This window comes from Alosa sapidissima, chromosome 9, assembly GCF_018492685.1.
Source record: "Alosa sapidissima isolate fAloSap1 chromosome 9, fAloSap1.pri, whole genome shotgun sequence".
Lineage (NCBI taxonomy): Eukaryota > Metazoa > Chordata > Actinopteri > Clupeiformes > Clupeidae > Alosa > Alosa sapidissima.
In genome coordinates this window covers 32143318-32156471 of record NC_055965.1, presented here as the reverse complement: position 1 = coordinate 32156471, position 13154 = coordinate 32143318, and the positions used below count along the sequence as shown (strand labels likewise).

Genomic DNA, 13154 nt, shown 5'->3' with positions numbered 1-13154 from the left:
GTGTCCTCCACTCTAGTTCATCCAAAAAAAACCAGAAAAGGGACTCAAAGTGCTAAAAACCGGATTTTTCCTTTAACTTGACATTTTTGACATCATCGTTTGTAATGAGAAAACATTGCATTGTATAAAGGTATGGTCTTAACCAGTGTTAACTTGACATTTTTCTTTTAATGAGGTTCCACAGAGGAGTCGTTGATTGCGTAATTGACCGATCCTAAACCTTGCCAAGCTTGGTCAAAAATTACTGGAGTTGGCTAAAATTGCATGCTATCTGCAGTGCCAGCATGATGACCAAAAGATGCGGCTCCTCCGTTTTGTTTATTGATATGTGGCGCCTCTCACCTCTAATCTAAGCTTATTTTAACCATCCACAGCACCATGATTGCTTTCTTGGCAAAATGTGTCCCTTTGTCTCCTAATACCTCGCCACCCAGTGTAATTTTCCCCTAGGAATCAATAAAGTATCTATCTATCTATCTATATCACTTTCACTGTCTCAATTGGCATACTTTCGTGAGTACACTTTCGTGCAGCACCTATGTGCACTGTATGCTTTCGGGCAGAGTGCGTACATTTTAACAATAGTGTCGTCTCATATCAAACAACTCTGTGCACTTAATGGACAGACTTAACTCATTGAATGCCAAGCTGTTTTCGGAAGCTTTGTCCTAGAGTGCCAGCAATCTAGACCATTGTTGATGATTTTTGTACAGCTACAGCATATTCTGTGTTATAGCTATGAACACATACAATGGCTCGTTTGAAAGGTGAGACTTTAAGCTCTCAGTGGGTGCAAACCGTGTATTTCTACACGCCTCTGTTCCTGAGAAATCCCAAGCTAAACAGTGGCTAGTTTTCATCAAAATCGCTGTTTTTTTTCTAGAAATGGAGATATAACGTCTTTCATGAAATAAGTGTTGCCTGTAAAGTTTCCGGGAAGTGACCTAGGATGGTCCTAGCGAGACTGCCACCTAGTGAGTTTTCAATCGTCATATATTTCATTTCCATTCATCACAGAGTTCCCAAAATCACATATAAGGTGTGTTAGAGTGTCTAGTTTCGTAATTAAAAAAAAAAAAAAGCTAAAAACGTAATATTACGTTTTTGGCACTCAACGCATGGGAAGGAAAAAACTAATATTACGTTTTTGGCACTCAATGAGTTAATAGACAATAGCAACATTTAAATATAACTTTATTTGTGTCCTCTATTTGACAGTAACATGGTCATACTGTGTCAAAACAGTTTATTATAACTTGCTTGTACATCTGTAAAGTGTGTTTTCCACTGCTGCTAGTTCAGCCTTCTCAACTTCAGCCAACTCAACCATAAGTTTGAAAACGCTCCCTCCCCTTCCGCTATATAATCAAGATGGCGTCCATTGAGGGCGAAAAGTATCCAGCGTGCCACACTCAGCTTTTTGACTGCTATGAGTGCACTATCCAGGGACTAGCAGTGCACTTTGTGTCGTTGGAATTGTCAGTGTGAAGGCCCCTACACACTCAAATTAGGTATTGCAAGTGCAGAAGTACACCATTTGAGATGCAGTCTTAGACATTAGCAGCAATTAGCAAACTATGCTAGCTATTAGGGGTGAAAATATTAACCCAGCGGTTCACAAACAGTTTTTTTTCCCGCGGACCACCTTCTACATCCTGACTCGGCTTGCGTACCCCCACCATCCGACACATAAAAAAGTAACACATTCCAGTGACGCATTCCAGACATCATGTTTAATTAGCCGTCATACATGATAACAAATAACAAAATCAAAACGTGCAACTGGTCTATGAGCTCTCACGCTAAAAAAACAGTGTGGAGAACATTAGACTGGTTAGATAGCACCTCACTGCAAACCACGCACTGTGGCTTTTGGGCAGTCTGTCTCCCAATCCACGTGAAGCCTAGGGCTATATGCTGCCTCATACTTTCCTTTTCTTCGCGCAGTCTTTTCTGTCTCGTCCTTTCTTGTATCCCCCTGCGCTCCACCTCCACTTCATCAGTCTGCCCCTCCATCCCATTACATTGTTACCCGTCTCCTGCTCTGTTTCTCTGCCTTCTCCTCTTCGATCACTTTAATTAGGCCTTTTGGACATTGTCCCTGTTTTTAGACAGTTTTCCATGTTTGTGCAGCCGTCTACCTAGCCTATACGTCCACGATCACGTGCATTGTGGGTAGCTTATTTTTTAATGAAAACATAGCCTATTATAAGAGTTTATAAAAAATTATTTCCTTTAATTTCACGTTTCCATATCATTATAACCCGATTCAAAATTATTTATTATTTATGAATTAAATCGATTATTAATTAATTAATCATTTTTAACACCTTTCCGACATTGCCCTTTTCATCTCGCGTACACCCTAGTGGCAGCTCGCGTACCACAGTTTGGGAATCCCTGGATTAACCGATATGTATTGCTATCCGTATTTAACGTGTAAGATACGGCTACATCGATATATGAAGCCCCGTGTCGAAATAAACCTAACCTGAATTTGTCGTCTGCATTCGTTGTTTGTTTGACAGTTTTCACCCTTTTTTTTTCAAAATCTAGCGCGAAATGAAACACTAATCTGATCATTGTTGTAACCAGTGATGGCGTCTGGCAATAATAATAGGCCTACCTAACATTTGCCATTCACCTGAAGCCATGTCTCATAGCAGGTGCGTTCTGTTTGGAACATAATACAGGTTATCGTCGCTGTTTGGGAATGCAAATAGGCCTACTTTACGTTTGATAAAGGGATTTCCTTAATGTTAAAGAATATTTTGGCCCTTGCTGCTAAAACGTAAACGTAAGTGTAGACTATTATTTTTTCAGTTCAATATATGATACAAACCTCAGTTTAGATAATCACCTTGAGCAAATGATGAAAATTCTTTCAGAATGCTTTCAATTCCCTGCATGCATGTTTAAAGAAAACATTAAAAATCCTGCAAGGATTGCAACTGGCTAAATCGTGATTAAATCCGTTAGCATCATAACCACATCACCTACCACCTCGAATAGAATTCAATTCTGTGGGAAACACTGGAATTGCATCGAAACACATTGCATGAAATTGTACTGATTTGTTTTTTTATGAACATGTATCTTTTCATGTATCGAATCGTCTTTTACATGACATTCACACCCCTGCTAGCTATCTGAAATGCTGAGGGAACTTGTCTGAGCTTGTGCAGTAGGTGCTAACGTGTTGCAGGCTTATTTGCGTTCGATGGGCAGGGCTACGGATCTGTCCGTTTAAACAGAACTTTTATCATGTGAAAAAGGAACAACAGTTAGAATAGGTCTATAGGGCAGGTATAGGCAAGTTTCCATTATGGGTGTTCAGGGTATAAAACCTACGAGGCAGGAACTTGTCCAGTATTTACATTAGAATTGAAGAACCCTGGTCGAACTTGCCTGCCTCTGGAAGTTCGTTTACAGGACCTATATATAGCACTTAAGCATATGCAGTCTTTTTTCCTGCACTGAACAGAAATAATAATAATAAAAAGCAGTTTTAGACCGTGGAGACCCTAGATCCCTAGGACACACAGGGCATGGGACTCTTGAGTTGTATCGCTATCCTCAAATATCCACAAAATATAAGGAACATCCTCCTCTGTATGCTCCTTTCTTTAAGTTTGTTCTATTTAAAGCCTGGCTGATGAATCGGTGTGCTTTTTAAAGAATCAGCAGAGATTATGGAGCCCACATACAACCACAAAAGGGATTTTCAAGAGCAAAAATGAACATTTCTGACGGGGTGCGGGTGAGGCTACAGCGTAGACTGGCGTAGATTATAATAAATGTAAATACTGGTAAATAAATTCATCACCCTGCCTTGAAAACCAAAAGACAACAATTTTAGCATAAAAATTCTATAGCTGATGTTTTTAGTGAGGTCCCACCTTTTGAAGGTTTTAGAATATCTTACTAGCATATATTTTAAAAAACATATTTAAGTTTCTATAACACACAATGCTCTGGCCATTAAATAGCCTTAGTTGCTGAAATGGCCTTAAATTAAACAAACAAACAGTAAATTCATCTGTAGCGTGAAACAAGCTTTTCGTCTCGTCATGCATGAATCATTTCTTGTGACTGCAAATTGTTTTATACATACACACATATGCATTTGCTTTGGACAGAATTTGAAACAGAAAATGTCATCAGCCAATATTGAATTATAGAAAGTCTCTCATTCTTTATGGTAACTCTTCCAGGTGCATCAGACCACCCACATGTAACGCAACAGAAGATCCATGGACAGAAGGATGAACTCAACCTGCAACTCACAGGAAGGCTTTATCACTGCTCAGTCTGCAGGAAGAGTTTCACAGACCATACTGAATTTGAGAAACACCAGCAAACACACTCTCATGATGTTAATCAAAGGCAGAGTACTGGCGAAAGGCAACATAAATATGTCTATTGTGGAAAAGCTTTTTCAAAAATGTCACATCTTAAAGCCCCTATGTTAATACACACTAAAGCGAAGCCTCATAAATGTGTCCAATGCAGAAAAGCTTTTACACAGCTCTCAACTCTAAAAAAACACATGCACATACACACTGGAGAGAAGCCTTATATATGTGACCGATGTGGAAAAGCTTTTTCACAAATGTCCGGTCTTAAAAACCATTTACTGATTCACACTGGAGAGAAGCCTCATGAATGTGCCCAGTGTGGAAAAGCTTTTTCACGCAGTTCATCTCTTCAAAGCCATTTGCTGATGCACACTGGAGAGAAGTCTCATAAATGTGTCCAGTGTGGAAAAGCTTTTACCCACAACTCAGCTCTGAAAATACACATGCTCATACATACTGGAGAGAAGCCTCATATATGTGTCCGATGTGGAAAAGCTTTTTCACAAAGGGCAGATCTTAAAAGACATTTACCAGTACACACTGGAGAGAAGCCTCATAAATGTTCCCTATGTGGAAAAGCTTTTGTACAACTCATACATCTTAAAACCCACAGGGCAATACACACTGGAGAGAAGCCTCATATATGTGTCCAATGTGGAAAAGCTTTTTCACAAAGTTCAGCTCTTAAAAGCCATATACTAATACACACTGGAGAGAGGCCTCATAAATGTGACCTGTGTGGAAAAGCGTTTATACAGCTCTCAAATCTTAAAACCCACATGGTAATACACACTGGAGAGAGGCCTCATGAATGTGCCCAGTGTGGAAAAGTGTTTAAACGTCTCTCAAATCTTAAAAGCCACATGTTAAAACATGCAGGAGAGAAGCCTCACAAATGTACCCAGTGTGGAAAAGCTTTTACATACCGCGCATCTCTTAAAAAACACATTCTCATACATACTGGTGAGAAGCCTCATATATGTGTCCAATGCGGAAAAGCTTTTTCAACAAGTTCAGCTCTTAAAAGCCATTTACTAATACACACTGGAGAGAAACCTCATGAATGTGCCCTGTGTGGAAAAGCTTTCAAACATCTCTCAAATCTTAAATCCCACATGGCAATACACACTGGAGAGATGCCTCATGAATGTGCCTTGTGTGGAAAAGTGTGTAATCATCTCTCAAATCTTAAAACCCACATGGTAATACACACTGGAGAGAAGCCTCACAAATGCACCCAGTGTGGAAAAGCTTTTGCATACCGCTCATCTCTTAAAACCCACATTTTCATACATACTGGAGAGAAGCCTCATATATGTGTCCAATGTGGAAAAGCTTTTTCACAAAGTTCAGCTCTTAAAAGACATTTACGAATACACACTGGAGAGAAACCTCATGAATGTGCTCTGTGTGGAAAAGCTTTCAAACATCCCTCAAATCTTAAAACCCACATGGCAATACACACTGGAGAGAAGAGTCATAAATGTGCCCAGTGTGGAAAAGGTTTTCCATTTCTTTCTAAATTGAAAAGACATATGCAAACACACTGAAAAGAGGCCTCATATACAGTGCCTATAAAAAGTCTTCAGCCCCACGCTAAAGTTGACTAAAAAGAGGAATAAAAAAAAATTATCTTTTGGAAAGTTTTTATTTTTCTAAATTTATTTTTAGTTTTTATTTCCCCTCTCTTTCTTTAAAGGGCCGGACTGAAAAAGGCAAAGACAGCCACATAACTCAATAAGACACACACATACAGTACATACATACAGTACACACATACACACATACATACATACAGTACATACACACAGTACACACATACATACAGTACATACATACATACACACATACAGTACATACAGTACACACATACATACACACATACAGTACATACATACACATACATTATATACATACATACATTTTCATGTATCTCTGATTCTTTACTTTTTTTGCCTGTATAAATAAAAATACCATTCATATGTATTTCTGGTCTCTTCGTTATTGTGTTTCACCTGTAAACTGTAAGAAGAATTCTAAATAAAGGTTTACTGTAAAATAAGGTAACCCAAACAAACAAATTTAGTAGCCCACATAAATAATGGTTGTAACTTGTAAATACAAGTTAATACCCAGCTGAGACCCATCATTTACCCATATGAGTGAACCCCTGTGGGCCCCAGATGGGAGAAATCTGGGTTGCCCATGTGGGTTTTAGCTAGGGCCCATCTGGGCTTTCCCACATGGGGTCACCATTGAACCCCTGGACAAAATTAACTGGGACCGAGCATGGGGGCCCACTCACCAGCCCATATCCAACCCTGGGCCCTGCATGGGTGTGTTGACAGGGAAGATTTAAGTGTAGTGGAATACATTATTCAGACCCACACTCCAATTCAGAGGGTGGCGGTAATGCATCCAGACATTGCCATAAAAACAACAAGAAGAAGGGCCATGTTGGAATTTTGATTGATGTCGCTGGATGCACAAAGTCGCGAGCTAAGCTGAACAAATTGCATGCAGTCCATTACGGGAGAATGTTGGTTCAACACATTTTGTGGAGATAAACAGGACCCCACGTCTAATCAGACACAAACACCAATCAACAGATGCAAGTTGAGAGCGCAGCGAATTTATGAAGGATAGGCTATGTGTTTGGACAAAAACAGGAGCTAGTTAGCCAATCTTCTCAGGTAACTTCGGGAGTTACGGCTGATCTCAACGCAACTTGACTTACGCTTGTTAAAACGCCTAGGGGCATATGGCTGCGTAACTAGTTAACTTAAATAAAGGAGAACAGCAGTAGGTGGGACCTAACCAAGGGCAAAGGCAAAACACGAGGCAGACGGCCGGAACACACTAGGGCCGTAACACCCCTTCCCATAAAAGCAAACGTATAGCGTTTGCAATTTCAAGTGTGGATAATCCAGCATGAAGAGCCAAAAATAATTTCAACACAACTCAAAAGAGCCGCGCAACAAAAAAAGATGCCTACACTTTAAATCTTCTTCTTTTTCATTTAAAATGAAACACTTGGCAGATGCTACAAATTATCGTTTTCAGGAATGAGTAGCAACTCAAAGGAAGCCTGTCCCACTGCCCCTCTGCAGGAAGAGTTTCCCCGTCCTGACAGAGATATGGAGAGGCTTGATAGGTATTATAAGAACCATGTCTAGAGCTTCGATGGCAAATAGCCTAAATATGTTTCCATTGATTATTTAAAAAGGGTATGATTAATTTTGGACATGCCATTTTTCATGAAAATGTTAAAAAAAGATTAAAAAAAATATTAGTTATTTTTTTTTATTCCATGTTTGTACCACATTGTCTCACAACCTTTTGGCATGTGGTCAGTCAGAACAAACATGTCGAGTGAAAATCAACATTACATCAATATTTGCCAGGGGTATGAATAATTATGTTCTTAACTGTATGCTTCAATATTGCGTTTTATCTTTTTTTTTAAAACTGATGTATTCAGGCCCACACTCCTACTCAGAAGGTGGCGGTAATGTACCTAAAAGCTGGTTGCCAACCGCCAAAGAAAAACAATAAGAAGAAGAATGGGGGCTATCTGGGAATTTTGATTGTTATGTTTGCTGGCTCCACGAAGTTAAAGTCGCGAGCAGGAGAAAATTGCATGCAGTCCAGAACGGGAGGATGGTTCAAGACATTTTGCGGAAATAAACAAAATTCTGCGTGTAATCAGACACGAACACCAATCGACAGAAGTAAGTTGTCAGAGCATCGAACTTGCGGGAGGAAGGGTTTGTGTTTTCACATAGTATGTAGCTAGTTAGCCAAAGTAACTTCGTATCGCTGATCTCAACGCCACTGAACAAAAATAAGCAATAGGTTGCATAGCCTACTTTGAGACATGCTCGAGAGATCAAACAGTTTCTCTGGATAGTTGTGTGTTTTGTCACAAACAGTAGGCTAACTCCTCAACACAACTTATCTTAAGGAGCAATACATGCATTCAAACTTTCTTTATAGGTCAACACTTTCTCCCTAAAGTCGGGTGAGCCATTTACCTCGCTTTGTAGCATACCTCTCAGATAGCAAGAGACGTCTTTTGCTCTTCGGTCCTTTGGTGTATTGCTGACAAACGCCTGCCTTACCTTGTGGGTTAAAACACTTGCTATTCAGTTCAATTATAATTATTAATCCATCTATGTGTTGAGTAAGTAGGAAACGTGTGGTCCAACAGTGCTCCGATAACGTGGATCTGGAAATGTGTTATTCTCTTGCTCCCTGGGTACGATCTCTGCAGTAAAGTGCAGTACTATGTAGTACAATGCATTTTTTAATATCCAAAATATTGCATTTTCTGCATAAGTACGCAAATAATTCCTCCAACGCAACAGTGTATTACTCATAAAACTGCAGTTCTTACCAGGGCTCCGAACCGGTTCAAGGAACGAAAACGAAAACCGAAAACGAACGGAATTTTACGGAATTTTACGAGGAGCAGAAACGGAAACGAAAACAAAATGATCTTCAACTGTTCCGGAACAGAAACGTTATTCTGAAATCCACAAAACCGGTTAATAACGGTTTTTTTTTGTTCTCTATATATTTTATAAAATTTCACAAAAGCATATCCTATGTCAGGGAGACTATTTCCGGTTGTGCGAAAAACAAGCCCGCATCTACACTGTTAATGTGAGCTAACAAGCCGCTATGTAGCCAACTACTGTAGGCGAACAGCCTAATAATTTGATTTCTGCAGTTTGAAAAAAAAAAAAAAAAAAGAATAAATGGACCTTTGGTCCAAATGTGTATATTTTGTCTTGCTGTTGTAATGTAACCTATCCGTCTGCCACTTCGGATCTTAGGCCAGCTCGTAGCGTAGGCTACTGAAACTGATTTGGAAATTGTTTGTAGCCTATGCGTAATAGCCTATTTTGCCTGTCCACGCCTTGTTGTTTTTAAAGTCTGGATTTGAAATGTTTGCGCAATTGTAGCCTATTCTATGTAGAAGAGTTAAACGGGAAATATGAGATAGGCCTTGTCAGCAACAGACAGGTTCGTTTATAAACAGGGTTGGAATTATAGCGCAAGCCTTTGAAGATCTCCATATGGATAAAACTTAGGCTACAATCAGGTAAGGAGTTTAGCACGTATCCAGAAATATTTTTGATAAGACATTATTTATAGGCATAGGTTAGGCCTACAGTAAGTCTGGCTATGGGATGGATAGCCCATCTGAATGTTTTTGGATGCTGCCTGTGATTTATTATTTTTGGGCATAGCTACGGTAGGCTAAATCAAGGGGAAATAATGAGTAGGGGAGAGCCGGGACAGTTGAAACACTTTTTAATTAAACGTAATTTACATAGCGATCGTACCACACAGAAAGCTAATATTTGGTCACCTACATTTAACCTAACCTACATCTGTCCTCTGTCAAATACAGATGCATTTTCAGCTTTGAACAAAACCGTTATCATGAATGGTACTCCCAAAAGTTTTTATTTTAGATATATTGTTGCAGGGCTATACGTCTTTGTGCATGTCTGTTAACAACTCATTGCCATCATCATGAAGCGTGTATGCAGCGGTTTTTGAAATATCTAATATCTAATAGAAGTGGATGATTCTGCCATGTTTATAGCTAGAACGGTAAGCTTTCCCATTTATATCATGTTTATATTGTTGAAAATGTCGTTTCACTAGGTTTTTAGGTGGGTTAGGCCAATGCACATCCAAATAAGTAGGCTTAACGACCCACCGGCCGTCAGTCTCCATAGGATAACATGGGGAAACTCAACCCCCTATCTGGTGGGCCCAAATGTATTTTCATCTTCCTAAAACTGTTTTTCTATGTCTTACCTCCATAAATAATTGTTTAAACACACCTATTTGTGCATTTAATTAAAATACATGGAGTTACAGCCTGGTCGGGACGATTGAAACACGTGTTTCAATCGTCCCGACACAGACATATGTCACTACAGCTTGATTTGCTTTCCATGTAAACAAGCATGCGATATGAAAGTCTGGGATTGTGGAGAACACTAAATGGTCTACTGAATAAGCATTACGTCAAACCTTTAAATGAAAAACACTCATTGATAATCGAAAAAATGTAACCACTAATGAAGTTTACTTTTGCGCATCAAAACTCGTTTATCACTCCGTGATAAAATGACATAGCAGGAAGATATTTGGCTGATAGAAGGAGGTTAACATGCTCTATGTTTTGACCGAAGGACGTCTGTCTATCATCATCACACTCGGAGAAAACTGGATTGTTTCATTCGTCCCGTGTTTCAATCGTCCCGGCTCTCCCCTACGTCTCATCTAAGGTAAAGTCCACAAAAATAGACTTGATAGGCCCGCCAAACACTGCCGGAACTTTAAGAACGAACGATATTTTGCGTTCCGAACCGGTTCAGGACCGATATGTTTGTGGCGGAACGCATGCAAGAACGAAAACGTTAAACATAGGCCTACCTGAACCGTTCGGAACGGAACGTTTGAAAAATAATTTCGTTTTCAAGCCCTGGTTCTTACACTTGAAGAAGTGCAGTTATTTTTTGTTGTTCTCTTCTTTTGTATGATCCCATTATGGCTACACATAACGATGTGTCGATCTCAGGCAAAGAGCACATACTTTATGTGAGCTTTTAGTTTTCACTTTTTTCTTGTATCTTATGTCTTTATATTATTTGACTATTTACATGGTCTTTTCACTGCATTAGTTGTGTTGTATCTATCTCCTTACCATCTTGAGAATTCTCATTTTTAATTAATTGTACATTTTTTATGTTTTATTTATTATTTGGTTTGTTTGTTTGTTTGTTTGTATTACTACAATTCAATTCTTTATTACTGTGTTAAATGCTCTAAATGTAAAGCACTTTGAGCTGCAGTAATAAGCTTAATAATAATAATAATAATAATAATAATATTTTTATTCATGGGATTTTTGTTTTTTATTAATTGAAAAACAAATATTTTGTGTCTCTGATTTCAGGCAATTGAAATATTTGGATGGGATCATCTTTCTTCTGCTAGCAACATGGATGTTGGACTTCAATTTTGTTTTGGCTGTGCTGAAACACACCAGGTGGACCTGAGAGTGATCGTGAAAGAAGAAGATATAAAAGATGATGTAAAACAGGAGGAATCTGGTCATCTGATTGCATGTCCAGATGCAGAAGAAAAGTCTACTTACAGTGCAACACTACAGACAACGGTGAAGAAGGAAGAGGAAGAGGAGCGACAGCTTGGCCCGCTGAGCGTGATGGTGAAAGAAGAAGATATAAAAGAGGAGGAGTATGGTCATATGATTTCATGTCCAGATGAAGATGAAAAGCCCTTTGCAGAGCTTCACTGTGAATCTCAAACAGACTGTAAAACTGAAACAGACGTCACAGAGTCACCAAGGTCTACTTACAATGAAATGACAACAGTGACGATTGAAGTGAAGAAAGAAGAAGAGGAGCATGAGCAGCTGGAAAGTAAGTCCTCTCATATAGAACTGAACAGTCCATATGTGTTAGAACTGAACAGTCCATATGTGTTAGAACTGAACAGTCCATATGTGTTAGAACTGAACAGTCCATATGTGTTAGAACTGAACAGTCCTTATGTGTTGCACTGAATTGTCCATATGTGTTGCACTGAATTTTGTGACTCTAGAGGGCGCTGTTGCACTGAAGCCTGGGGCAGGTCTGTGCTGCACTGAATCATTAGCAAACACTGGCAAGAGGCATATCGATTTTGGTTCCAAACGATCACAAAAAACAATGTTATCGAGCAAAAACAATTATTTTGTCACATTCTATTTAGAAATAGCATTTCGGAAATAGCTACAATTTCAATTCACAGTGCACTGATTCACGCTGCCCCTTTTAGCCCCGCAGTCTCTCTCTCAAATGACAACAGACTCCCCTCTGTACCCGGGCCACACAAGCAGTTTGGGTTGTGTGTCTGTCTGCTAGTACAGTTTGTTGTGTGGTAGCCTGGAAAATCCAGACCCTGATAATCTAGAAAGATTAAGGGTCTGGCCACGAATAATGTAAATGGCCCAACTCAAGGGGCGGCACCAAACATGCATTTGAAAATCTCACTGCACGCAATTGGATATCACCACGACCAATGTTTACTGATTCATTGCAACGCTGTCGTTCTCTGTTTAGCTCGCCTCATGGCCCGCCTATATCAGATACACCGATGTGATTGGTTCCTCGCGATAAGGGGTAAAAGTAACGTGCATCATTACCCATTACTCATGGGTCCCGACAGGCCGAATATGACCCTGATGCGAAAGCGGACTTATTACCTTATTACTCAGCTACACAGCTGAGAAAACAAATAGTTTACCACACAGAAAGAACTTGAACGTTTTATGTATTGCATATTTGACAGGACAGATGTAGGTTGCCAATTTGACACCAACTTGACTAGTCTTATGCAAATCTTTCTTATTTTTATCTTATTTATTTCTTATTAAATCTTTTTTATTTTTTTTTCCACCCTGAATATGAAATGCACCATTGAGATCAATATGTTTTGTATAGAGTTACCACAGGTTACTCTATACAACCACAGGTGGCACAACAGACCTGCCCCTCCTTTCCGTCCAGTCAGAATAATCTTGCAAACGGCCCCATGACAGAAGTCAAGTCAAGTTTATTTATAGAGCACATTTCATACACAGAGGTCATTCAATGTGCTTTAAATAAACAAAACCAAACAATAATAACAAATAAAAGCATAGAAGGGCAATATAGTCAAAGAGTAGTTAAAAAGTAAAGATCATAATAAAAAGAAAACATAAAACAC

At 39.2% G+C, this 13154-nt stretch overlaps 2 protein-coding genes across 6 annotated transcripts in view; both read left to right on the top strand.

The window, feature by feature from the left end:
• LOC121718844 (gastrula zinc finger protein XlCGF57.1-like) overlaps positions 1-6194 on the top strand; it is a 38275-nt gene extending 32081 nt beyond the window's left edge. For 3 of the 4 annotated variants that reach the window (XM_042104174.1, XM_042104172.1, XM_042104173.1), the window contains exon 3: positions 4215-6194. In XM_042104174.1, the coding sequence (XP_041960108.1) occupies positions 4215-5908 (1694 nt within the window). In that variant the 3' untranslated portion in view covers positions 5909-6194. The remainder of the gene's footprint in view (positions 1-4214) is intronic. The other variant, XM_042104178.1, reaches the window with a different exon arrangement.
• Positions 1-13154, top strand: part of LOC121718789 (zinc finger protein 708-like) — a 712111-nt gene that overhangs the window by 463885 nt on the left and 235072 nt on the right. The window contains exons 1-2 of one of the 2 annotated variants that reach the window (XM_042103965.1): positions 7920-8089; positions 11341-11827. The exons of the other annotated variant lie outside the window; for it this stretch is intronic. Coding sequence (XP_041959899.1) covers positions 11386-11827 — 442 coding nt within the window. The 5' untranslated portion in view covers positions 7920-8089; positions 11341-11385. Of the gene's footprint in view, positions 1-7919; positions 8090-11340; positions 11828-13154 lie in introns of those variants that run through there. 2 annotated transcript variants of the gene reach the window in all.